Source organism: Ornithorhynchus anatinus, chromosome 16, assembly GCF_004115215.2.
Source record: "Ornithorhynchus anatinus isolate Pmale09 chromosome 16, mOrnAna1.pri.v4, whole genome shotgun sequence".
NCBI lineage: Eukaryota > Metazoa > Chordata > Mammalia > Monotremata > Ornithorhynchidae > Ornithorhynchus > Ornithorhynchus anatinus.
This window is the reverse complement of record NC_041743.1, coordinates 38,001,453-38,028,192: the sequence shown is the minus strand read 5'-3', so window position 1 is coordinate 38,028,192 and position 26,740 is coordinate 38,001,453. Positions and strand designations below refer to the sequence as shown.

General features: G+C 56.9%; 1 protein-coding gene across 2 annotated transcripts; it reads left to right on the top strand.

Annotated features, from left to right (window-relative positions):
- The first annotated feature begins 18,707 nt into the window (after nucleotides 1-18,707).
- On the top strand, nucleotides 18,708-26,362 carry MANEAL (mannosidase endo-alpha like). Of its 2 annotated transcripts, XM_029081351.1 has the most exons (4): nucleotides 18,708-19,197; nucleotides 22,367-22,476; nucleotides 23,848-23,924; nucleotides 24,669-26,362. In XM_029081351.1, the coding sequence occupies exons 1-4, from the start codon at nucleotides 18,732-18,734 to the stop codon at nucleotides 25,303-25,305; spliced, it is 1,290 nt and encodes a 429-aa protein (XP_028937184.1). In that variant the 5' UTR covers nucleotides 18,708-18,731; the 3' UTR covers nucleotides 25,306-26,362. The 2 variants fall into 2 exon arrangements, with proteins under 2 accessions (XP_028937184.1, XP_016083524.1); XM_016228038.2 differs by lacking the exons at nucleotides 18,708-19,197; nucleotides 23,848-23,924 and having other exon boundaries at nucleotides 22,406-22,476.
- The last annotated feature ends 378 nt before the right edge of the window (nucleotides 26,363-26,740 follow it).

Genomic DNA, 26,740 nt, shown 5'->3' with positions numbered 1-26,740 from the left:
GGCGGGGGCGGGGCCGAGGCCGGCCAATCCCAGAGCGGGGGCGGGGTTCCGGAGGAAGGAGGCGGAGCCTTAAGGCCCGAGGAGGGGGGGTGACCAATCCCGGAGGGGGCGGGGCTCCGGGGAGAGGGGCGGGGCCTGGGGCTGAGGCTGGCCAATCCCGGGGCGGGGGCGGGGCTCCGGAAGAAGGGGGCGGAGCCTTGAACGGGGGTATCCGATCCCAGGGAGGTGGGCGGGGCTTCGGTGTAAGGGGGCGGAGCCTTAAGGCCCGGAGGGGGGAGTTATCCAATCCCGGGGGCGGGGCTCCGGAGAGAGGGGCGGGGCCTGGGGCTGAGGCTGGCCAATCCCGGGGCGGGGGCGGGGCTCCGGGGGAAGGGGGCGGAGCCTCGGGGTGGTGGGGGGGGGGGCTCCCCAACCCCAGGGCTAATAATAATAGTGATGATAATGAGGCCGTTGATGATGGTATTTGTTAAGCGCTCACTATGTGCCAAGCGCTGTTCTAAGCGCTGGGGGAGACACGAGGTGATCAGGTGGTCCCACGTGGGGCTCCCAGTCTTCATCTCCATTTGACAGAGGAGGGAACTGAGGCACCGAGAAGCGACTCTCCCCAAGTCACGCAGCTGCCATGTGGCGGAGTCGGGATTAGAACCCACGACCTCTGACTCCCCAGCCCGGGCTCTTGCCACCGAGCCCCGCTGCTTCTCTAAACGGGGCTACCGTGGGCGGGGGGCGGAGCCTTGGGGGGGGGGGGTTGGGAGTGGGGGGCTCTCCAACCCCGGGGCGGGGGGCGGGGCTCCGGGGGAAGGAGATGCTTCCACTAGGGTTAGAACAGTGCTTGGCGCATCTAGTGAGCGCTTACCAAATACCAACATTATTAAGTCACTTCGCTTCTCTGGGCCTCAGTTCCCTCCTCTGTAAAATGGGGATTGAGACTGGGAGACCCACGTGGGACAGGGATTGGGTCCAACCCATTTGCCTGTCCCCGTCCCAGCGCTTAATACGGTGCCTGGCACATGGTGAGCGCTCAACAAACACCATAATGCTTATTATTCTTATCCCCTGGGCCTCGGTAAAATGGGGATTGAGACGGTGAGGCCCACGTGGGACGGGGACCGTGTCCAAGCTGATTAGCTTGTTCCTACCCCAGCGCTTAGCACAGCGCCTGGCACGTAGTAATCACTTAACAGATTCCGTTTAAAAAATGGGAGGGAGGCGGGCCAACCGCTAACTAACATTTGCTATTGTTATCATTTGGAGGGGTAATATATTGGATTAATATAATGGATCTGTAACCTTCGGGCACTCGGTATGCGCCCCACCCTCAGCCCGGGCCCTTCTGACCGTCTCTATAAATCCTAGACGAGAAATCATTTGCCTGTATTAATGCCTGTCTCTCCCTCTTGACGGTAAGCTTGCGGTGGGCAGGGAGCGAATCTCCCCACTCCGTCGTGTTCTCCCAAGCGTTTAATACGGTGCTCCGCACCCAATAAGCGGTCAGCGAACCCCACCGGTAATTATGGTATCTATCTGCTTTATTCCCAGGATCTTTTTCCGTTTCCCACGGGCTCCGCGCTTCGATTTAGGGGAGTCCAGGCCGGAGCAGGGCTCTTCTTCTCGGCCGGCCTCCCGCCCGTCGCCTCCTGCAGATCCGACGGGCCTGAGTGCAGACTCGTAATCAGCTCCTGGCCCTGGATCTTGGGCGAGTAAAAAACAAAGTCGCTGTTATCCGTTCCCAGGCCGGTACCTGGGGGTGGACGGGAGGAGGCCTGCCCTTTCCCGCAGATTCATTCATTCATTCATTCATTCATTCATTCATTCAATAGTATTTATTGAGCGCTTACTATGTGCAGAGCACTGTACTAAGCGCTTGGAATGAACAAGTCGGCAACAGATAGAGACGGCCCCTGCCGTTTGACGGGCTTCCGGTCTGATCGGGGGAGACGGACAGACGAGAAGCGATGGAAGCGTCGATTGAACGACGGGCCGCGCTAGGAGTCGGGAACGAGACTTCTCCACCCATCGTCGGACCGTTCCCAGTCTCTCTCCCTCTTCCCCGCCTCGTAGCCGCGGGACGCCCCGACTCCCTCCCGATCGATACGTTCCCCCGTGTCCCTCCGGCGGTTCCCAGGAGCCGAGGCAGCCTTCCCGCCTTCTCGTCAAACTCCCGCTCCGCTCGGGCGGGTGGGTGGGTGTTTATAAATAGTCCCTCGACAATGAGATGGAAAATTCCCAAAGGGAGAGGAGGCGGTGGGTCCCCCGTTCCCCTTCGGAAAGAAGCTGAGGGAGAACCGGGGGGCGGGGGGTGGGGGGGGGGAGGAAGACTCCTGCTGAAGGACTGGGGAGGCCATTCTGATTCTCTGCTCTGGGGGTGAATCAAGCGACCCATTCTTTGCGAGCCCTACCGGGGGTGGGTGGAAGGAGAAGGGGCCGGAGCAGATGCCTCATCGATCAATCGATACTATTTACCGAGCTCCCGCTCTGTGCAGAGCCCTGGTACTAAGCCCCGGGGAGGGTGCGATAGAGTTAACAGACACGATGCTTGCTCTCGAGGAGTCCGTGGCCTCACGGAGGAGACCGACGCGAAAATAAATAACTGGTAACGGGAAGCCACGGAGTAAAAGGTTTGAATGTACGTGCTGTGGCGTGAGGGGTAGGGTGGCGTTCTGAAGGCTTAGGTGATGAGGACTCATATGCGTGGGTGACTGGGTGAGGAGGAAAATAGGGATGGGAGATGAGAGATTAGTGTGGGAAGACTTCCTGGAGGAGATTTTATTTCATTCATTCATTCAATAGTATTTATTGAGCGCTTAACTATGTGCAGAGCACCGGACTAAGCGCTTGGAATGGACAAATCGGTAACGGATAGAGACGGTCCCCGCCCTTTGACGGGCGCACGGTCTAGTCGGGGGAGACGGACAGACGAGAACAATAACAATAAATAGAATCGAGGGGATGAACGTCTCATGAAAACAATAGCAAATAATTAGAATCAAGGCGATGTACATTTCATTGACAAAATAAATAGGGGAATGAAAATATATACAGATTTCAGTCGGGCTTCTGGGCAGAGGCCCCGCCCTGATCCGCGACCCCTCTCACCAATTCCGCACTGTTCTGGGGGATGAGGTAGGCGACGAGTATTTAACGATCACATTCTTTCTTAGGGTATTTGTTGAGCACTCACTATGTGCCAGGCACAGGCACTGGGATAGATCCAAGCTAATCAGGTTGGACACTGTCCTTGTCCCACACGGGGCTCACGAACCTAACCCCCGTTTTACGGGCGAGGGTAACCGAGGCCCAGAGAAGTGAAGTGACTTGCAGAAGGTCACACAGCAGACGTGTGAGAGAGCCAGGATTAGAACCAGGTCTTTCTGAATCCCAAGCTCATGCTCTATCCACTAAGCTACGCTGTTTCTCAGGGAAAGAGCATTTGGGGGGATGAGTTGATTCGGTTTTGAGCACTTCCAGCGGTGAGGGGATGGGAAGGACATGGAGCCTCCGGGTCCTGGGAAGAAAGGCCGCTGACTCAGTGGTCAGCCAGTTGTTCCCTAGCAGGAGGGACTCTAAGCGACACTGTGATTGTTGCCATTCTACAGAACGTGCAGTCCGATGTCACGCCCTGGACCCCCTCCGCGCTGAGCCTTGCTACGAAACGGGGAGGGCCTAGGGAGTCGGGAAAGGAGAAGGAGAGCCATCCGATCTAGACATAGGAACCGTGTCTGCTTATGGTTGTACCGTACTCTCCCAAGCGCTCAACGGAGTGCTCTGCACACAGTGAGCGCTCGCTAAATACGACTGAATGAATGAAAGACAAGAATGGTGGCTGCCGATTTACCGTCGTGGTCCCCCAGGGAGGTCTCTGGCCCGTGGGCCCGTGCTAATCTGCATAGCTCTCTCACGTCCTCACCCCAGCCGGCCAGTCTCGGATGGGCAGGGGGTTTTCCTCCTTTTCCTCTTCTGGGAAACGGTTCTAAGAATCTCTCCCCCATCACCTTGTTTCCCCAACCAGAGCCCCCCCTCCCCTTTTCCTCCCAGGTCCCGTCCCCCAATTCCCCTCTCTTCCCCTCCCCTTCAGGTGGAAGTCGCAGGGTAAGTTGCTCCTTCCTCACACAGCTCAAGCCGGAGAGCAGATGGAGAGAGCAGGTGGGTGCCAGGGCGCCTGCTGCCTAGAATCCCTAGGAATCGGTTGCCTTGGCTCTCCCCACCTCCCTGCTCCCTCTCTGCCCGCACCCAAGGTGGCCAAGACCAGCGTGGGACCCACCCCATCTTGACTAAGACCCCCTCACCCAGACCCTTCCCTTTCAGGTTCCAGCAGGAGGCGGGAAAAGGCGAAACAAACGAGAAAACAGATCACTTCCCTGGGGTGAGTCCACGGTTAGTTCTGGGGAGTGAATGGAAAGATTTGCCCTCCGTTACGCGATGGAAAAACAGAGGCAGAAATGGGTGGAAGGTGACAGGAAGAGAAGGGAGAAGAGTGGAGGGAAGAGCAAGAGGGTGGGATTAGAGAGGAAAGGATGGGAAGGGGAGGGAAGAGGAAAGAAGATTAGGGGAAGGAGAAGTGGGGGGGGAGGACCTGGATGGGAACTAGGATCGAGTCCCGTGGTACGGGTCAGCCGTGGCCTCCCCCGCATCAACGCCACCGTCACTAAAACCATCTCTGCCATCACCATCACCACCCTCACCACCTCCACCCCCTTCACCACTCCCTCCGCCACCGCCGCCGTTATCGTCGTCACCGTCGACGGCCTACGTTCGGCACTTCCTGTGCGTAGGGCACCGTACCGGGCACTTCGGGGACAAACGACCCGAGCTAAAGACGGCATCCCTGTTCTCCAGGAGCTCACGGTCCAACGGAGACGACGATGGGGCACGGATCGCCGTATGTGGACTGGAGTGAGAGGAGAAGAAAAACGCAAGCAGGCGATAGTTAAATGGATCACGAGGCAGAGAGACGCACACACGAGTTCTGGGAAGGTTGATGGAGCGGCACCACCGGGATGGTGCGGGTTTGGTAGGGAATGCTTCCTGGAGAAGGTTTTTTTTTAGCAGGCTTTGCAAGTTGGTGGGAAGGTGTGGGTTAGGCAGGGAATGCTTCCTGGCGAAGGTGATTTCTTTTAGGAGGTTTTGCAAGTTGGTGGGAGGGGGAGGTGGGAAAAGCCACCTGGCGTCTTCTGTCCGTGGACGCCCTTTACCCTTCTGGGGGAAGAGGGGGTGGGAGGGGAGAGGGAAGAGGGAGCTGGTAGGGAAGCAGAGAGGAAAGATTAGAAAGAAAGGGCAGGGGAGGAGAGGAAGCGGGGTGGGGAGGGACTCGAGATCTGACTGGATGTTGCTCTGAAAAATTCATAAAGAACAAAATGTGAGCAGGCCAAGGGGAGAGACTCAAATGTATGTAAATGTGTGCAAATGAGACTTCAAGACTATGCTGATGAGCTGCCACGGAGCCACCCTTGAAGCCCCGGGCCTTTCCGGGCGCCCCCTTCTCTGTCCCTGGGGGGTGGCTTCTGTGGGGAGCCTGAGCCGGAGAGGAAGGAACCGGCTCCCCTCGGAGGACGGGGCTTACGGGGCTGGCTGCCCCGGCTGGCAACCAGCCTCCCCCGGCCTCCGGTCCGGGCCCTGCCCGTGGTCCCGACGCCTCCAGCCGGGCCTGGGGGGAGGTGTGAGAGGTCAAACGTGATAATAATCATCATCGCGGTATTTATTCATCTGGCCTCCTCTGCAGAGGAGCTGGCTACAGCTGGAGCTAAGCATCTGGAGCTGAACATCTGGCCCAGCTGAGGGTTCCCGCTCTACCTGAAGAGCAGCGTGGCCTAGTCAGAGTCACGGGACCTGGATCCTAATCCCGGACTCCGCCGCCTGTCATTCATTCGGTCGGTCAGTCATTCGATCGTATTTGTTGAGCGCTTACTGTGCGCAGAGCACTGTACTGAGCGCTTGGGAGAGTACAACACAGCGTTGTCGACTACGTGACCTGGGGCAAGTCACTTAACCTCTCGGCGTCTCAGTTCCCTCATCTGTAAAATAGGAATTGAGACTGTGAGCTCCCCGTGCGACTTGGGCGGTGTCCAACTTGATTAGCTTATAAGGATAATAATAGTCATGGCATCTGCTAAGCGCTCACTACGTGCCAAGCACTGTTCTAAGCGCTGGGGTAGATACAAGGTGATCAGTCTGTCTCACGTGGGGCTCACAGTCTTCATCCCCATTTTACAGATGAGGTGACTGAGGCCCAGAGAAGTGAAGCGATTTGCCCAAGGTCACCCCAGCACTTAGTACAGTGCCCGGCATATTAGTAAGTGCTTAATAGATTCTATTTTAAAAAAAAAACCAACCCTCAACGGCCTCTGCGTCACGTCTTTAGTGCATTAGCTCTTTCCTCTCTTGCTCTCTCAGTCCTCTAACCTGCTCCGTCTCTATCCTGAGCCTCTGCCTGGCTGAGCAGTCCAGTCGTGTCCGTCTGAGTTCCAGCGCCTCCGCGGAGCTAGCGAGGCCCGGGCGGAAAAAAGCGCACAAGAGAGACTCGGGAAACCCGAGTCCCAGTCCGGGCTCTTCCATTTGCCCTCCGTGTAACCTTAGGCAAGTCACTTAATTGCACCGTGCCTCAGTTTTCCCATCCGAATAATAGGGGTAAAACGCCCTCCCGCTTAGACTGTGAACCCTGTTTGGGAGGGGAACCGCGTCCAAACTAATCTTATGTCTATCCTAGAGCTTGGCGCATAGTAAACCTTAATGAGTACCATTGGTACTGTTATGGAGTCAATTCCCCCCGGTCTCAACACGGTAAGCGCTCGATAAAATACGACTGAATGTATGACCTTATCGCGGAAGCCACTAGTAGGGGGTTGAAGGGAGAAATCAAAGCCGGCTGGCTCGGAGGGGGCCGAATAGACTCTCCCTCCGGAAATAAAAATGCTAAAGAGGCCACCCAGGTCCTAAACCTCACCTGAAAATGATAGTAATTCTTCCCAGGCAGACCCCCCCCCCCCCCCAAGGAACGCCAAACCCCTTTACACCATCTGTAGCCGGGGAGCGAGTTGTGCCCCCATTTCTCCATTTGGAAAACTGGGACCAGAGAGGGGAAACGCCATGCCCCAAGTCCCATAGGGAATCCAGGCTGGAATGAAACCCCCCCATGATCATTCTGGCAGCTGGCAGCTCTGCTTCGCTCTGCTCAGCTCTCCTAAGGTACTTTTCCTCCACTCACCCCTCCGGGAGAGCCCCAATTACGCTCCCTCCTTCCCTCCCTCTTAGTCAGGCCCAAAAGGCACAGTTAAGGCTAAACGGGGCCCAGGGTGGCCTCTGGATTCTCTCTAGTTCCATGTGAGCCAGGAGAGAGACATAGAGAGATAGGAGCCTGAGGGTCATGAGCCTTGAGGATGCAGAGCTGAACTTTTCATCATCAGGCAAACTTTTCTGGGGGAGAGACAACCCTGGCACTTAGATTCTTCTCCCCTTTTCAGCATCTATGTACTCTGTGATATTAAGCGGCTTAGCCTTTCTGGGCCTCGCTCTTCCGCCCGGGCCGGGTGGACAAGGCAGTTAACAGGTCTCCAGGAGTCCGTCCGATATTCTGCAGAGGGGGGCTGGGGTAGATACGTTGGGATGCGGAAGGAAGAGGGGAGTGTCTATTTCTTTAAAATCCCCCAACAGCAATTTCGGTTAAAGCCCCAGGTCTGAGGGGCTGTTGGTTTTAATTACTTTGAGGGAAAACACTGTGGATTTCTCCACAAAGTGCTTTTAATTGGGTTATTCTATTCTTCATGGGTGGAAAATCAATTACGGTTAGATCGCTGAATTATGAAAGATGATGAAATCTCATCAGGAAGGTGAGGCTGTGTGATGATAACGTGTGTGTGGTTCACTATAGGCCCGTTTCTGGACGCATCACGGTCTGGGTCCATGCGAGCGGATGTTGGTATGTGTAGGGGTGTGTATTTGTGTGTGCTTGTGTGGGTGTATGCAGCGTGCAGGTATCTGTAGCTCTGTGTATGTCTTTGTGTAGTGTTCATGGGACTGTATCTGTGTGCATCAGTGGGCGGGTGTTTTTGTGTAGGGGTGTATATCAATACGTATCTGTTTCTGAGTATGTTTGCGCATCTGTGGACGGGGAGGGGGTGGGGGAGTGTTTGGAGAAGGAGAGAGAGGAAAGTCCCCTTAGAGCGTCTCCACTCTATAGTCATTCAATCGTACTTATCGAGTGCTTACTGTGTGCAGAGCACTGTACTGAGCACTTGGAAAGAACATTTCAGCAACAAAGAGACACAATCCCTACCCACAACGGGCTCACGGTCTAGAGTTGAGGGGGGGAGACAGACAGACATCAAAACATGTAAACAGGCCTCAGTAGCATCCATATAAATAAATAGAATTACATATACAAATACACACCGGAACAAGTAAACAGGCTTTAGTAAAAATAAATAGAATTATAGACGTGTACGCGTATACACAAGTGCTGGGGGGTGGGGGGTGGAGCAAAGGGGGTGAGTCGGTTGAATGAATCGAATTGAATGAATAAATGGATATACGTCTTTCTCCCTCTCCCTCCCCCTCCCCGGAGCAGGAGCCGAAGCTTCTGAGAGATGAGTCGAGCCGGGAACGTAGCAGAACGGCAGCGACTGTAATGATGATTCTGGTATTCGTGAAGTGCTTACTATCTGCCAAGCACTGTTCAAAGCGCTGGGGGTAGGTACGAGGTAGTCAGCTTGTCCCACGTGGGGCTCACAGTCTTAATCTCCATTTTCCAAATGAGGTAACTGAGGCCCAGAGAAATGAGTTGCCCAAGGTCACACCGCAGACAAGTGGCGGAGCCGGGATTGGAACCCGTGACCTGGTGACTCCCAGGCCCGCGCTCTACCCACTACGCCATGCTAATTGTGCGTCTGAGACGGCCGGGGCCAGCCGCGGCAGTGCAGATCACAGAAAACGTGGGGAGGCAGAGAGGGCCCCTTGCGGGGAATTGAAGGAGAGATGGAGGCACTGCCTTCTCCCCGGCCCCAGGAGGGACAGAGCCCAAGTAGAGGGGGGTGGGGGGGTCACCCCCACCTCGAGGCACACTCCAGATGCTGCTCCTGCACGATCAAAGACAGGAGTCTCCGCTCTCCCCAACTTCTTCCACCTCCAATCCATCTGGATCCATCTGCTGTCTGAGCCATTCATTCCTGGGAAGGAAACGCTGAGCCCAAAGCCCAGTCGTCTCCGCCTCACTTTTTGTCGCTGCTTCTCTCAATCTCTCCATCTCGCTCTCTTCTTCTGCCTCTCCTTCTCTCCCATCTATCACTTGGCCGCCGAAACAGTCTCAGTCGTGACAAACATTCTCATCTCTCTCACCGCCCTCCTCTTGCTCACATCCTCCTTTTCCCCTGGGATCTTCAAAGCCCTTCTTGAAATCACATCTCTTCCGAGGGGTATTCCCTGATTCGATCCTCCTACGCCCCACCCTATTTTCCCGGCTACTGCCCCTTTTGCACTTCCACATCACCTAAGCGCTCAGGTCTTGTACTCTCCCAAGCGTTTAGTGCAGTGCTCTGCACACAGTAAGTGCTCAATAAATGCGATGGAGTGAATGAGTGTATAGTCACACCTCCTGGTTGTGTCGTGTAATAATAATAATTATTATCATGGTATTTGGAAAGCGCTTACTATAGGCAAAGCGCTGTACTGAGCCCTGGGAGGTATATGTACGTATCTTTCTACTTTGGTTTCTTCCTCTTTGTAGTTTATTTCAGGGCCCTTCTCCCTTAGCAGCGCGGCTCAGTGGAAAGAGCCCGGGCTTGGGAGGCAGAGGTCATGGGTTCAGATCCCGGCTCCGCCGCTTGTCAGCTGTGGGACTGTGGGCGAGTCACTTTACTTCTCTGGGCCTCAGTTACCTCATCTGTAAAGCGGGGGGTTAAGACTACGAGCCCCAGGGGGGACAACCCGATTACCCTGTCTCTACCCCAGCGCTTAGAACAGTGCTCTGCACCGAGTAAGCGCTTAACAAATACGAACGTTATTAATATTATTACTAGATCCGAAACTCCATGAGGTCGGGAATCACGCCAATTGGACTGCCACGATTCTGCGTACCGTGGGTGCTCAGTAAATACCGCCGATCGATGTCCTAGACACAGTACCCTGCGCACGGTACATGCTCCACAAATACTGAAGATGGATCGATGGAACAAACCGACGGATCGATGACAGCGAGTCGAAAGGCGGTGGCGTGACGCAATGCCGTGGTGTGTGCGATAATTTTTCATTCAAAACCCATCTGTGGGCAAAATGAACAACACTTAGGGTGACGCTCAATTAATCCATCATCGGTATTTGCGGAGAACTTCCTGTGTTCAGAGCACTGTACTAAGCACTAGGGATAGGACATCCCAGTGGAGTTTGTAGACGAAGATCCCTGCCCTCCTAGGAGTTTACAACCAAATGGATGTCTGTGCCAATGTCATGCCATAATACCGTGGACCCTTGGCTACCAAAGCAGCGGGCTCACTAGCCGCTGTGATCTTCGCTGTCCCTGTCGGCCTGGTGTATACTGGGGATTCCAGCTGGGCCTGACCCCCGCTAGATGCCCGAAGAGGTTCTTCTGCCCCAAACCTCAACCGGCATCACCCTTCTTTGGGCAGTTTTGCCCTCCACCCTGGTGAGGTGTGGATCAGGTTTTGGCGGGAAAGGGGTTGGCAACAACAGTAAGCGCTGAATAAATACCCGAACTGACTCATACACGCCCAGTGGCATCCAACCTTCTGGGGGACTACATTTCCCCCCGTGGCCTGCACGTGGCCGAGTGGAAAGCGCACAGGATTAAGAGTCAGAGGACCCGGGTTCTAATCCCCACCCTGCCGGTGTGTGACCTGCTGTGTGACCTCGGTCGAGTCGCTTAACTTCTCCGGGCCTGTTTCTTTAACTCTAAAATGGAATTAAGTCCCCTTAGACTGAGAACTCCATGAGGGACAGGGAGCTTAGTTCAGCCCATAGTAAACGCTTAACGAATACCGTGATCATGCATCGTTATCAAGCCCAGAAAGTTTCCTCTGGGCGTCAGCTTGGGCTGAGAAAGGCAGAAGTCTGACTGGGGATGGAGCCTCGTGGGTCTAGGTCACAGAATGATGGCTCATGTGGGCTCTATCAGGACTCCCACTGACACAAAGCCCCATCCTGAAGCGTCTCTCGACACCCAAACAGACACACACACACACACACACACACACACACAAACACAGCCTTCTCCACCAAGCTCCTGTCCCTTGAGCAAATTGTGGATGGTGAGAGAAGGAATAGTCTTCCTTCCATAGAGAATGTGTGGGGGTGTACGTACACACAAGGGGAGGTTATCTAGGGTCCTTTTCTCTCCTTCCCTCCTCCTTCTTTCTCCCACCCCTCCTCCCTTCTCCCCTCTCCCCTCGCTTCTCTTCTCTTCATCTTCACTCCTCTCTGGCTAGGCCGGAGATGAAAGCTAGGATGAAGAAGCTGGGGAAGCGAGGGCGCAGGGAACAAGGATCTGAGCTCTCCTGGCAGCCAAAGCCGACTTCCCGGAAAGGGCAGCTGGGGTCGGGAGGGAGCGGGCGAGAGACTCGCCCCACAACCGGCCCCCGGTGACCCCACTTCTGCGGGGCTGAGAGGCTCAGCTTCCAGTAGTGGGTATAAAGGAGCGGGGCAGAGTGGCATCTGGAGCTGGGGACGGGGAAGTCGGTGGAATCCCCCGTCCCGTCCCCCCCCCCCGGTTTCCTCCGCCCGCTTCTTCTCGCGCTGTCGGTCAGCGGTTTCCGGATGAGTAGGAACCATTTTTTAAAAGTAGCTCCGAGCAGGAGTGTTTACACCCACGTGTTCTCCATCAGAGCATGCGAGGGAGGAGGAGCAAGGAATAATAACAGCGAGACGTGGTCCTGGTCCTCACGTAGCTTACAATCTAATGGCACTGGATGAGCCCCTACAGAGGCGGGCTCGGGCAATCAGTGACACTTACTGAGCGCTCATTCTGTGCCGAGCATCGTATTAAGCGTTTGGGAGAATACCGTATAATGGCATTGGCAGGGATGATGCCCGCCCTCAAGGACCTTACAGTCTTGGTGGGACCTTCCAAGAGCCACTGACCTTGGGACCGAGAGGAAGTCAACCCTGCTCAGCCACAATCCAAGCACCTGGGAGCTGTGGGACGTAGTCTAGAGCCTTACCCTTCCTCCTTAGAATGTAAGCTCCTCGAAGGTAAGGAAGGTATCTTCCGTTTCTTCTTCATGTCCCAAGCGCTCTGCCCACAGTAAGTGCTCTATAGGCGGATTCGGTCTCCTCGAGGTGATAAGAGCTGACTTTCAAAGTGTGTTGAGCCCCTTTGAGATGCGAGGACTGCCAGGTTTAGCAGCTATAGAGCCCAGGCCTGGGAGGCCGAAGGTCATGGGTTCTAATCCCGCATCCACCGCTTGTCTGCTGTGTGACCCGAGGCAAGTCAGTTTGCTTCTTTGGGCCTCAGCTACCTCACCTGCAAAATGGGGATTAAGAGCGGGAGCCCCACGTGGGACAGGGACTGGGCCCAACCTAACTCGAATCTACTCCAGCGCTTAAAACAGTGCTTGGCACATAGTGAGTGTTTAACAAGTACCATTATTATTATTATTATTATGGAACCCAGACTTGGGCAAGTAAGGATTTAGCCCAGAGGGAATCTCTATCCCTGGTCCTTCTTGCTCTCAGGCTCCAGTTTCTCCCGCTGAAATGACAGTGGAAAGGGCCAGGAAAGATTAATGTTTTTGAAAGAGGAAGAGGGGGAAAAGCATCACGGCCTAGAGGAAACCGTAAAAGTCTGGGAGGCAGAGGACCTGGGTTCTAATCCCAGCTCTGACAATCGCTTGCTGTGTGACCCTGGGCAGGTCTCTTAACTTCTCTGTGCCTCAGTTACCTCAGCTGTAAAATGGGGATTAAATATCTGTTCTCCCTCCTATTTAGACTGTGAGTCCAATGTGGGACGGGGGCTGTGTCCAACCTAATGAACTCGTATCTACCCCAGTGCTTAGAACAGCGCCTGGCACTTAACAGATACCATATAAATTGCCGGGGGGGAGTAGGTTCATGGGCTGGAGGTTCCCTCCCCCTAACCAGCCTGGAAGACAATGAGAGTGGTAGAATAATAATAATAATAGTTATGGTATTTATTAAGCACTTACTATGTGCCAAGCACTGTTCTAAGTACTGGGGTAAATACAAGGTAATCAGGTTGGACACAGTCCCTGTCCCACATGGGGCTCACAGTCTTAATCCCCATTTGATAGATGAGATAACTGAGGTGCAGAAAAGTTAAGTGGCCCACCCAAGTCACACAGCAGACAAGTGGCGGCACGGGGATTAGAACCCAGGTCCTCTGACTCCCAAATCCGTGCTCTCGCTACTAGGTCGTGCTGCTTCCCACGGGAGCATGAGGAATATGGGAGGTCCTGGCCAGCGGTGCTCAGTTCAGAGGGGGCCATATGCCCTCCTGGCCCCGACCCACCCTCCTGCTGGGAGTTCAGACCCACCCCAGTTCAGATGGGAATTTCCATGTCCAGGAGGAGGGGCGTCTGTGGCTCTCTCGGAAGAAATGCACCGGGAAGGAGTGGAGGGGATTTTTTTTCCCCCCAGGAAACCTGCCCAGAATAATGAATGAGTCCAATCCCTCAGCGCTTTCTCAAGACAGAAGGAGGAAGGAAGGAGGGGGGAAAAAACCCAAAACCTACCAGTAAGTGAACCACGGCTTTCTCTTCACTTCCATTCTGAACAGCTGGGAGAACCAGAGCCCGCCCTCCTCTCCTGCCAGGCTTGGGCTTTCCGATCCGCCTCTCAAGATCTGAAGGGGATTTAAAGGGCATCGCGGCAGACTTGTTTTTCAAAATGGTATTTGCTAAGCGCTTACTATGTGCCAGGCACTGTGCTGAGCGCTGGGGTAGATACAGGATAACCAGGTTAGATTAGAACCCAGGTCCTCTGCCTCCCATTCAGTGGTGTTTATTAAATGCTCGGCATGGGCAAAGCACTGGGAGAAAATACGGGGATGAGAATTCGACCCAGTCCTTGACCACCTAGGGAGCTGCAATATACTAAAAACGTGGAGGGGAAAGGTCTGGGGGAGAACGCATAAAATTAAAAAATTAAAACAGCGTAAAAGTCAAGGGCAGAGAAAAGGTTGAGGGCCTCAGGTGAAGTTCCAAGGGGTTCTTGGGCCCAGGGGTTGAGGCCACAGGGGAAAGGCGGGGAGCTTTGGAGAAGCAGATGGTGGAGCGGATAGAGTACAGGGTCTGAGTCAGGAGGTCATGGGTTCTAATCCTGCCTCCGCCACTTGTCTGCTGTGTGAATTCGGACACATCACCTCACTTCACTGGGCCTCAGTTCTCTCATCTGCAAAATGGAGATTGAGACTGTGAGTCCCACGTGGGACAGGGATTGGGTCCAACTTGATTACCTCGTATCTACCCCGGCGCTTGGAACAGCGCCTTGTACAGAGGAAGCGCTTAACGAATAGCCTCATCATTACTATTAGCTCCAGCGGGGGAGGCCGAGTTCATGCCAAAACAGGAGAAGGGTCAGAGCTGTGGAGAGGACGGTTGTGACTGTGAACACCTTGTGGGATATGGTCTGTGTCCAACCTGATTATCTTGTATCTATCCCAGCCCTCAGTACAGTGTTTGGCACCTAGTAAGCGCTAGCCTGTAAACTCGTTACGTGCAGGGAATGTATCTGCTAATTCTGCTGTACTGTACTCTCCCAAGCACTAAGTACAGTGCTCTTCACAAAGTAATCGCTCAATAAATACCATTGATCGATTAAGAAATTCAATTTTAAAAACCCAAAGCAAAACAATTCAATTACCCATCTATAAGCAGGCCACGGTGGCAGCTTCAAAAAGCAAAAGGTCCTGATTGGCAAATCTGTCAAATAAATTCCCTCAAAAACTACTTACCACGGGTTCTGTGTTACAGTGCTTTTGCACACAGTAAGTGCTCAATAAGAAAGAAAAGAAAGGAAAGGATAGGAAAGGGGAAGGAAGGAAGGAAGGAAGGAAGGAAAGAAGGAAGGAAGGAAGGAAGGAAGGAAGGAAGGAAGGAAGGAAGGAAGGAAGGAAGGAAGGAAGGAAGGAAGGAAGGAAGGAAAAGAAAGAAAAAAGAAAAGAAAGAATGAAAAGGAAAGAAAGGAAAGAAAGAAAAGAAATAAAAAAAGAAAAGGAAAGAATGAATGAAAATGATGATGGTGGTATTTAAGTGCTTACTATGTGCAGAGCACTGTTCTAAGCGCTGGGGGAGATACAGGGTCATCTACTTGAATCTCCCAGTCTTAATCCCCATTTTACAGATGAGGTAACTGAGGCACAGAGAAGTTAAGTGACTTGCCCACAATCACACAGCTGACAAGTGGCGGAGCCTGGATTCAAACCCATGCTCTCTGACACCCAAGCCCGGGCTCTTTCCACTGAGCCACGCTGCTTCTCTTAATCCTGCCTAAAAACGGTGTCCCTAGGCAGCCCAGGAAAGGAACGGGGAGGAAAGGAGAGGAGAGGCGAGGAGAGGCGAGGAGAGGCGAGGAGAGGCGAGGAGAGGCGAGGCGAGGCGAGGCAAAAGAAAGGAAAAGGAGAGAAAGAAAATAAAGAATGAAAAGGAAAGAAAAAAAGAAAGGGAAAGAAAGAAAGGAAAGGAAAAAGAAAAGCAAGAACAAAAAGGAAAGAAAAGAAAAGAAAGGAAACAGATAGGAAAAGAAAAGAAAGGAAAGGAGAGGAGAAATGAAGGAGAGGGAGAAAGAGAGGGAGAGGGAGAGGGAGAGGCAGAGGCAGAGGCAGAGGGAGAGGAGAGGAGAGGAAAGGAAAGGAAAGGAAAAGAAAAGAAAAGAAAAGAAAGGAAAAGAAAGAAAAAGAAAGGAAAAGAAAGGAAAAGAAAGGAAAAGAAAGGAAAAGAAAGGAAAAGAAAGGAAAGAAGCCGTTGGGCTGAGGGAGGAAATGTGTGGATCTGGCGCCATCTAGCGGCCCTCAGAGGCCTCACCCCACTCCGACCTGCCGCCCCGCGCGGGGCCCCGGCGGTTGGGGGCAGGTTGGGGGGGAGGGAGGGGCTACTGGGGAGACGCCTGGTCCAGGGCCTCCGTCTGACTGGCACCTGAAATCCACCCGGAACAAAGGGAGACCCTTTGCCCGTGCCCGGCGGGGCCGCTGCCCAGACGATGAGCTTGTTGTGGGCAGGGAACGTGTCTCTTGATTGTTAATGATGACAATGATCATTCTGGTAATAATAGTAATAATAAGAATAACGTTGGTATTTGTTAAGCGCTTACTCTGTGCAGAGCGCCGTTCTAAGCGCCGGGGTAGACACAGGGGAATCGGGTTGTCCCACGTGGGGCTCACAGTCTTCATCCCCCTTTTACAGATGAGGAAACTGAGGCGCAGAGAGGTTAAGTGACTCGCCCACAGTCACACAGCTACTCGTTAAGCGTCTACTATGTGCCAAGCACTGTTCTAAGCGCCGCGGGAATCAGGTCCGCCACGCGGGGGTCTTAGTCTTAAACCCCTTCTAGACTGTAAGCGCGTCGTGGGCCGGGGACGTCTACGTGTATCGTTTACTGTTATATTGTACTTTCCCGAGTGCTTCATACGGTGCTCGACAGGCAGTAAGCGCTTCATAAATACGATCGAATGAATGAATCCCCATTTTACGATGAGGTCACTGAGGCCCAGAGAAGTGAAGTGACCCGCCCATGGTCACGGGGCAGACAAGTTAGACCGTAAGCCCGTCAAAGGGCAGGGACCGTCTCTATCTGTTACCGATTTGTCCATTCCAAGCGCTTGGTACGGTGCTCTGCACATAGTAAGCGCTCAGTAAATACTGTTGAATGAATGAGTCGTATTCTACTCTCCCAAGTGCTTAGTACGGCGCTCCGCACACAGTGCGTGCTTAATAGATACGAGCGACCGAATGAATGAACGCCTAGGCCCAGCCTTCGCTGGCAGGAGGTTTGCTCACTTGTTTTAGGGTACTTGTTAAGCACTCACTCCGCGTCATTCATTCAGTCATATTTACGGAGCGCTTACTGTGTGCAGAGCCCTGTACCAAGCGCTTGGGAAAGAACAGTTCAACAATAAAAAGCGACGGGGTAGGTCCGAGCGAATTAGGTCAGCCACCGTCCCTGCCCTGTCTTTGGCCGCCAGTCTGGAGGAGGAGGAGGGTGAGCGGTTACCGAAGCCCCATTTTGCAGTTGAGGAAACCGAGGCAGAGAGAAATCGGGCGGCTTGCCCACATTCACGCAGCGAGCCGTCGGCAGAGCCGGGATGAGAAGCCAGGCGGATGAGAAGCCGGGTCCTCTGACTCCCGGGCCCACGCTCTTTCCACCGGGCCCCAGGCCAGGCTGCTTCTCGCAACCCCCAGCGGGCCAGCGCGGACTCGTGTCCCAAGGGCCACGGGTCTTGGGGGGATCAGGGAGCAAGGGGTGAGCTGAGAGGCCCCGCTCCCACTCTCCGCTAGGCCCCACAAGCCGCCCCTGCCCCTCTCCTGCCGCCGCTCGGGCCTTTCCATGCCGTAGGCGGGGGAGAGGATAAAAATAAGAAGAAGAATGCTATCCGTTCAGCGCTCACTAGGTGCCAAGCCCCGTATTGATTAACGTCGGTCTTCGCTACGCGCCTACTGTGTGCAGAGCACCGTTCTAAGCGTCGAGGTAGATACAGGGTCATAGATCGTCCCACGTGAGGCTCCCAGTCTTCATCCCCATTTTACAGACGAGGGAAGCGAGGCCCAGAGAAGTGAAGTGACTGGCCCACGGTCACCCAGCTGACAAGTGGCAGAGGCGGGATTCGAACCGGTGTCCTCTGACTCCCAAGTCCCTGCTCTTTCCACTGAGCCACGCTGCCCGGGGTAGATACGAGCAAATCGGGTCGGCCGCGGTCCCTGGCTCACGGTCTCAATGGGGCTCACGGTCTCCATCCCCCCTTTCCAGATGGGGTCACCGAGGCCCAGAGAAGGGAAGCGGCCGGCCCGAGGTCACAGAGCGGACGAGTGGCGGAGCCGGGGATTAGAACCCACGTCCTCTGACTCCCAAGCCCGGGTTCTGTCCGCTCCGCTTCTCATTTGGGTGGGGACCAGAGGAGGGTGGGGGGCAGTCGGCGGCGCCCCGGGCGGCCCCGGGTTCGGGGGAAGGAAAGGAAGGCCTCCCCCGCCCCCTCTGCTCGCCCGGCGGGCAGAGGGGAGTGGGCAGGGGGCAGAGGGCAGGGGGCAGAGGGCAGGGGGCAGAGGGCAGAGGGCAGGGGGCAGAGGGCAGCGGGCAGAGGGCAGGGGGCAGAGGGCAGGGGGCAGAGGGCAGGGGGCAGAGGGCAGAGGGCAGGGGGCAGAGGGCAGCGGGCAGAGGGCAGCGGGCAGAGGGCAGCGGGCCAGAGGGCGTGGGGCCCGGGCCGGGCCCGGGGAGGGGACGTGATGGCCGGTCCTGGGGGGGGAGGGGGCTCGGGGCCCGGGCCGGGCGGGAGAGGAGGGCGGGGGGCCGGAGGCCGGGGCGGGGCGTGCGCGGGGGGCGGGGGGCGGAGCGAGGCCGCGGGGAGCGGCCGGGGAGGCTGCCGTCTCTAGGCAACGGCGGGTCCAGGCCTGGGAGGAGGCCGAGGACGACGACGACGAGGAGGAGGGGGGAAGAGGAGGGAGAGGAGGAGGGAGAGGAGGGAGGACGAGGAGGACGAGGAGGAGGAGGAGCGTCCCAAGCGGGCCGGGGCCGGGGCCGGGGCCGGGGCCGGGGCCTTCGGGGGTCCCCGGGGCCCTTCGGCCATGGCCCGGCGGCGGCGGCGGCGCGCCTTGCTGGGCCTCTTCCTCGTCCTGCTGTTCGCCTTCGGGACGCTGATGGGGCTGCGCACGCTGAAGCCTCCCGACGGGCCGCCGGTGCTGGCCCGGGACCCCCGGGACCCCCGGGAGCCCCGGGAGCCCCGCACGGCGGGCCCCGGCTCCGCCCGGCCCCCGGCCCCGGCCCGGCCCCCGGGCCCGGCCGTCTACGACGCCCTGCACGTCTTCTACTACTCGTGGTACGGGAGCCCCGGGCGGGAGGGCCGCTACCTGCACTGGGACCACGTCATGGTGCCCCACTGGGACCCCAAGATCTCGGCCGGCTACCCCAAGGGCCGCCACAGCCCCCCCGACGACCTGGGCTCCAGCTTCTACCCCGAGCTCGGGCCCTACAGCTCCCGGGACCCCGACGTCCTCGACGACCACATGACTCAGCTCGAGGCGGCCGCCATCGGTAAGGGGCGCCACCCCCATCCCCTCCTCCCGCCCCCCGGGTGCCCCGTCCTCGGCACGGGGGGGGGGACGTCCCGGGTGATGATCGCGTTGTCCCAGCGCGGGGCCGACGGTCTTCGACCCCTTCTCCGGAGGAGGGAACCGAGGCCCAGAGGGGTGAAGTGACTCGCCCGAGGTCACGCGGCGGACGAGCGGCCCAGCCGGGATTAGAACCCGCGCCCTCGGACTCCCCAGCCCGGGCTCTCGCCACCGGGCCGTGCTGCTTCTCCGGCCTCCCCCCTCCCCCACCCCCCAACACCTTTCCACCCATCTGCCGAGCGCTTAGCGTGTGCAGAGCGCCGGACTGAGCGCTTGGAAAGTACGACCGGGCAACCGGTGGAGACCGGCCCTGCCCACGACGGGCTCGCAGTCCGGAGAGACGGACGGCAAAACGAGTAGACGGGCGTCGATAACTTGAGTCGTACGTGTCCGTGATTCTACTCATCTTAACGATTTAGATGCCGGCCCGGTCTCGTTTCGCCGTCCGTCTCCCCCGTGTAGACCGTGAGCCCGTCGTTGGGCAGGGACGGTCTCCGTTGCCGAACTGTCCGTTCCGAGCGCTTAGTCCACCTAGCAAGCGCTCGATAGATGCGACTGAATGAATAACTTGGTCCCTCCTCTCTCCCCTTCCCCCGGGGCCTGTGCCCCGCTCCAGCCGCTCCCCCTTTCCTTCCGACCCCCCCACCCCGAAACCCCAGCCCCTCCTCCGGGGTCCCGGGCAGGCGACCCCAGCCTCGGTCAAGAGGAGGGTGGCGGTCAGGATCGAAGGGGCTTCCCTGCTGCGGACGAGCGGGGTGGAAAGGTTTAGAGGCCTGGCGACCAACTACTACGACTAGACTGGCGTCTTCGTCCTCCTCGCTCTGTGCGGCGCCAGGAGTCGTGGGCCCTCGCCCGGTGACGCCGGGGGCAGGGCGGTCGGCTCGGGTCGATCGGTCGATCGACGGTAGTGACGTTTCCGGCCCGGACGAATTGAGGTTGCTGACCTGGGAGCAAGAGACGGGGACTTTTTCGGGCTGCGCTATCCGGAGCGAAAAAACACGAACCAAGTGGAGTGGGGCGGAAGCGGCTGACCCGGACTGGGAACGATCTTCTCGGCCACTTTCTGGGGAGGCCAAGACAGCGATAGAAGCGGAGATGATGATGATGATGATGATGATATTTGTTAAGGGCTTACTCTGCGCCAAGCACCGTCCTAAGCACCAAGTGCCCCAGGAGGCCGGCGCCTAGAGGATGGTCGCTTGCGAAGGGAAACCGAGTTACATCTCTGAGGATGAAGGGGCACACGAAATTGCGTTATTTTTGTGTCTTTAGGACGTCCTGCGTCCTTTGCCGAGGGGCGGGGAAAAGATTGACCCGAAAAGGAAAATGAGCGGAGCAGGCCGGGCTCTCTGTTCACAGCGCGTCTTGGGCCGCTACAGTCGATGCTACCGACCGAGCGCTTAAAAGGTCAAGCCCCTCCAAGTTGTTACACTTTTGAAAATATTTAAAACGTTACCCAAGAAGGTACAGATGGTTCTACGTGGGGCACTCCGTTTTTGGTAGTTCGTTAAATGGACTTGCTGCTCGGGAATGAATCAACCGACGTAGTTGTTGAGGACTTCCTGTGCGCCGAGCGTTCGTTCGCTCGATTACGTTTCTTGAGCACTCGCGGTGTGCAAAGTACTGTACTTAAACGCTTGGGAGAGTTCAACGCAACGGGCAGGCACGTAACCCGCCCACAACGAGCGCACAGTCAGAGGGCTGTACCAAGCGCTTGGGAGAGTAGCATAGAACGGAGTCGGTAGATACGTTCCCTGCCCACAGAGAACTTACCGAGGGGGAAACGGACATTAATAAATATAGATTTTGGAGGCGTGGGTAAGTCGGACGGGTTTCTGCTCGTCCCCTTTCCGGCTCTTTCCAGAGGGATATCGGCACCGTGGCCCGTGGACAGCTCCGACGTCTTTCAGAAATTCATCTTCAATTTTTTTTTATTGATATCGTTAAGCGCTTACTGCGTATCGAGCGTTGTCCTAAGCACCGAAGTGGATGCGAGTGAATCGGGTCAGACGTAGTCCCCGTCCCACATGGGGCTCACAGTCTAAGTAAGGGGGAGCAGAGGTGTCGAATCCCCCTTCTGTGGCCGAAGAGACTGAGGAAGAGAGAAGCCAAGTGACTTACCCAAGGTCACGCCGCAGGCACGTGTGGGAGCCGGGATCAGAAGCCAGGTCCTCTGGCTCCCGGGCCCGTGCTACCGCCGGTTAATTGACCCATCGACTTTGGCGTCGTGGGCCTTGCTCCGAGCCTAGTCTCGAGGGGAGGGGCTCCCCGCCCGGCAGCGGCCGCATCTTGGAGAGACGATCGGGTCGTCAGCTTCCCGATGACCTCCGGCTCTCGATCGGTACCTGCCTCTTGTAGCTCTCTGCCCCTCCCCGCTGCCCCAGCTATTAAGAGGGGCTTTTTCCGGGTGGGTTGAATTTCCCGACTGTCACAGTCCATACTCGCCCTCTGCTATATGACAAAGGCCCGGTCCTGTAAGTATATATGTTTAATATATATATATATATATATTCCATTCATCCTTTCATCGGGGCAACCTACAGAGAAACACTCCCTGACCGGGAGGAACTTACACTCTAATGGGGGGGAGCAGACATAGAAATACTGAATCGCCGAAGCGATTGAGAAACATATATACCATATATACCGTCTATACCGAAGCCTTAGGACGAGTATAAATAAGGGCTGAAGCGTGTGCTTGCATAGGCTGAGACTTACACGGTCTTACCACAACTCCATTTTCAAATCCAGGCCTTCACTAAGGAACGGCACCTAAACTCAACCTCTCGATCGTAAACTCCGGGGGCGGGAATCGTATCCGCCGACTATATTTCGTGGCGTAGTCTCCCAAGAACCGAAAAATCCCCGCAGGACGCGCCTTCTCTCTATCCCAGTTCCTTTTAGTAGTTGCAAGCCTCAGAACTTTGCCTTTCTAAGAACTGCGGGCCTCCTCTGTGACACTCCGAGAAAAAAATCTATTTCTGTAGCGGAGGTGGGGCTGGGGGAGCGGGGATGGGTGGAATCTCGTCACCCGGAGAAATCTGGGGCGGGGCACCCTTCCCCTCCAGCAGCTACTGTGGCTTGAGTTGCAGGGGTCCTGGTCTTGTCCTGGTACCCGCCGGGCATGGCAGATGACAACGGGGAACCCTCAGATGACCTGGTGCCGGCCATTCTGGATACCGCACACCGGTACAACATTAAGGTCGGTCCCTGCCTCGTTGAAGCTGTAGACGATGACGGATTCATCCATTCGATCGTATTTATCGAGCGCTTCCTGTGTGCGGAGCGCTGTACCAAGCGCTTGGAAAGTACAATTCGGCAACAAATGGAGAAAATCCCTACCCAACAACGGGCTCACAGTCTGGGACGGGGGAGACGGACACCAATACAAAACAAGTAGAGGGGCATCGATAGCATCGATGTAAATAGAATTCTAGATTTGTCCACATCATTAATAAATAGAATAATAAATACGTATGGAAAGACTCTCTCCCTCCCTCGTCCCCCCAACATTTCCCTCATTTGTGGGCCAGAGCCCCGTCTTTCAGCCAGACGATGGATCACGTCCCAGTTCCCCTCTGGCTGTCAGGTCCCAGACTACCCGCTGAACACCCGCTATGTGCGCCGAATTAGGGGCTCGGGAGAGAACGGTAGAATCAGAACGCACGATCCCTGCCCTCGGGAAGCCTACGGTCTAATAGGGGAGACACAAAAGTTCTCGGAGGGAGAGGGGGGATGAGAAGAACGGCTACGTGGATGAGTAAGCGCTTAAATAATAATGATTGTGGTAGATGTTAAGCGCTTACTACGTGTCAAGCAATGTATTAAGCGCCGGAGTAGATACAAGATCGTCGGGTCCCAAATGGTAGGGTGAGTTGACCTGCTGAAGTGGTGACTGCATAGCAGATTTCCCTTTCCTATGTCCTTGTGTTCAATTAAGAAATCTTTAATTGGCTGGGAAGAACTCATATCAATAAACCCAGAGCAGTGGGTGGTTTTTGTTGTTTCCGTGGTATCCGTTAAATGCTTACTCTGCGCCGGGCCCTGTTCTAAGCGCCGAGTCTCTGCACTGAACACGTACGAGTAGCTCGTAGGCCCTGGGACCAAAAAGTCTTTTAGCCAGAAGCAGCCACTGCTCTGAGCACGTCTCCCAGCTTTAATAATGACAGTTGTAAAGTGCTTTCATGAGGCTAAGCACCGCGGGTAGAAAGTCTCCATCCCACACTGGTTGCGTAGTCTAAGAAGTAGAGCAGGTTTCTTGACCCCATTTAACGGAGGCGGGAACTGAGGCCCAAAGAGGTGACGTGGATTGCCCCAGGGTGACAGGCAGGCCAGTGGCCAGACCGGGACTAGAACCCGGGACCCAGGCTCCTTCCACTAGGCCCACGCTGCCTCTCCGCAGCTGCCGTGCTAACGGTCGGTCGACGGTATTTATCGAGCGCCCACCGTGCACCAAGTGCCCGGGAAAGTCCGACAACGCTAGAATTCCCCCAGGGGATCCGAGCCCCCTTCCCTCGCGGGTAGGGACGGGTGCTGCTTATTCGGTTGGTAACACGTCTCTGGTTTGTTACAGGTGGCCTTTCACATTCAGCCGTACAAGGGGCGGGATGACCGCACCCTGCACGAAAACATCAAATACATCATGGACACGTAAGGCAGGGGCGGGCGGGTTGGCCCAGGGACTCCCCCTTTCCCCTCACCCTTCCCCACCCGAGCCCCGGGCAGGCGGTCAGTCAACTGAAGTAATAGTGACGTTGGTATCTGTCAAGCGCTCACTGTGCGCCCAGCACTAGGGTAGATACACGGTACCCAATCTGTCCCACGGTCTTAATCCCCACTGGACAGACGAGGGAACCGAGGCCCGGAGAAGTCGAGTGACTCGTCCGAGGTCGCACGGCCGAGAAGTGGCGGCGCCGGGATTAGAACCCACGTCCCAAGCCCGTGCTCCCGCCACTAGGCCGTGCCGCCTCTCAGATGGGGGGGGGGGGGAGCGGCCAGGTTCCCCAGCTCAGGGTGGCGTGGAGCTCCGTGGCCCAGCCAAGCCGGTTCTGGTTGATCCTGCCAGCTCCGAGGGCCCGCGGGTAATAGCGGCCGGTGCGATTCAAGCGCTTACAACGGGCCAAGCACCTCCCTAAGCCCTGGGACAGAGAGGTCGGAAATAGGTCGGACCCGGTCCCCGTCCCACGTGGGACTCGCGGTCCGGGTAGGAAAGAGGACGGGGATCGAATCCCCCCATTAAAGATGAGGAAACCGAGGCGGGGAAGTTAAAGGATTTGCCCGGGGTCGCAGCGCAGCAGCGGGCGGGCGGGAACGAGAACCCGGGTTCTGGGGCTCCCGGGGCCGGGATCTCTCCACTCAGCCTCCCGAGTCCCGGGCACCCCGTTCCGTCTCTAGGTACGGGGCCCACGGGGCCATGTACAGATACAAGAGCACCACGGGGCGGAGCCTGCCCCTCTTCTACATCTACGACTCCTACCTGACCCCGCCGGAGGCCTGGGCCAACCTGCTGACGGCCTCGGGCTCCCACTCGCTGCGCCACACCCCCTACGACGGCGTCTTCATCGCCCTGCTGGTGGAGGAGGGCCACAAGCGCGACATCCTGACGGCCGGCTTCGACGGCATGTACACGTACTTCGCCTCCAACGGCTTCTCCTTCGGCTCGTCCCACCAGAACTGGAAGGCGGTGAAGGGCTTCTGCGACGCCCACAACCTGCTGTTCATCCCCAGCGTGGGGCCGGGCTACGTGGACACCAGCATCCGGCCCTGGAACAACCACAACACCCGCAACCGCGTCAACGGCAAGTACTACGAGACGGCCCTGCAGGCCGCCCTGACCGTCCGGCCGGAGATCGTCTCCATCACCTCCTTCAACGAGTGGCACGAGGGGACCCAGATCGAGAAGGCCGTGCCCAAGAAGACCCTCACCCGCTTGTACCTGGACTACCTGCCCCACCAGCCCAACCTCTACCTGCAGCTGACGCGCCGCTGGGCCGAACACTTCAGCAGGGAGAAGGAGCGGTGGCTCATGTGACCGGGCGGGCGGGGGGAGCCCGTCCGCGGCGGCGGCCCCGACCCGGGGAGGCCGAGCCCGGAACCGTGACGTGACCGCGGGCGAGCCGGCGCGGGCCCCCCGGTCTCGGCCCGACGCCGCCCGGGACCCTCCTCCTCCTCCGGGAGGGCCGGCGGCGGAGGCGGAAGCGGCGGGGGGCCGGTTCGGAGCGGGGGGCGGGCGTGAGGGAAACCGGGTCGGCGACCCGGTGCCACGGAATCGGGGTGGGGAGAAAAGACGCGAAGAATCCTTTCTAGACCTGGACTCTGTAGCCGAAGGGAGGGTGCTGGATTCGGTGTCTGCGGTCTCTCACCGCCAGTCGCTCTCCTCCTGAAGAGGAGAGATCGGGATTCCCGGCCCAGCACGTACCCCGGTCCCTTCCCGCCCCGGCGTCCCGCCTCGCTCCCTCCCTCGCCACCGACGGACGGGTTACTGGGCCGGATGGACCTCGGGTTCGAGCCGGGCGCTGCGGCGATCGACCGTCCCCCGTGGAGAGGCCAGTGGGCGAACGGATTCCCCCAGGGCCGGGGGAGTTCACGTAGTTCTCCGACAGGGGATCCCTTCCGGGCCTAAGCTTCCCTCGTAACCGATCCCGAAGCTCTGAAACCACCGACGCCACTTGGGCTCCCAGCTCCCATCACACCCGTCCTTCCGGGCGGGGCGTTCGGCTGCCGCTGAATTTCATTCGAATGTTTGGGAAAGCTTTGGGTCTTCTTCCTTAATCTAAAATCGTAGGCCGCCAATCAGGCAAACTCGCCTCCGCCCGGCCGGTGGGTGCTGTAGAGGGAGAATCTGGGACCCCCTCCCCCCCCCCCCCCAGTGTCAAAGGAGAGGGGCAGCGGAGGGTGGAGGGAGGAGAAAGCAGATCCCCGAATAACCACAGCATTCGCCAGCTTTCATCGTCCGCGTCTCCTCCTCACACATCCCCCTCTGTTTGCACCAATCTCGGTGAATTACTCCCACCTACCAGAGCCATTTACAGTGCTACTGTGATTTGTATAAAATAAAGAGACGTGCAGTGTCCCGTTTACGCAAGTAAGTGGATTCTCTCGCTATCACCTTGTACAGAATGCCCTCCGGGACCGGCCCCCGCGGGCGAGAGGCGACGAGTCGATTCGGTGCTGTGGAGCGGAGGAGAGGACTCAAGTGTTTTTTAAGCGTCTGCGGTGTGCAGAACACCGCGCTAAGCGTTTGGGAGAGTACAATAGAACGGTTGGTAGACACGTCCCCCGGCCACGACGTGCTCAAAGCCCGGAGGGGAGGACAGGCGTTGATAGCAGGGTCACGGAGTCGTACGGAAGTGCTGTGGGGCTGAGAGAGGGCTGAGTAAAGGGTGGAAATCCAGGTGCGAGGGCGACGTAGAAGGGAGCGGGAGAAGAGGAAATGAGGGCTCAAGTCAAGGAAGGCCTCTAGGAGA

Excerpts from the sequence above, each read along its gene's own strand:
- MANEAL (XM_029081351.1), top strand. The coding sequence starts at position 18,732 with ATGGCCCGGCGGCGGCGGCGGCGCGCCTTGCTGGGCCTCTTCCTCGTC. Across the intron at positions 22,477-23,847 it reads CACACCGGTACAACATTAAG|GTGGCCTTTCACATTCAGCC; the intron begins GTCGGTCCCTGC and ends GGTTTGTTACAG. Across the intron at positions 23,925-24,668 it reads ATCAAATACATCATGGACAC|GTACGGGGCCCACGGGGCCA; the intron begins GTAAGGCAGGGG and ends TTCCGTCTCTAG.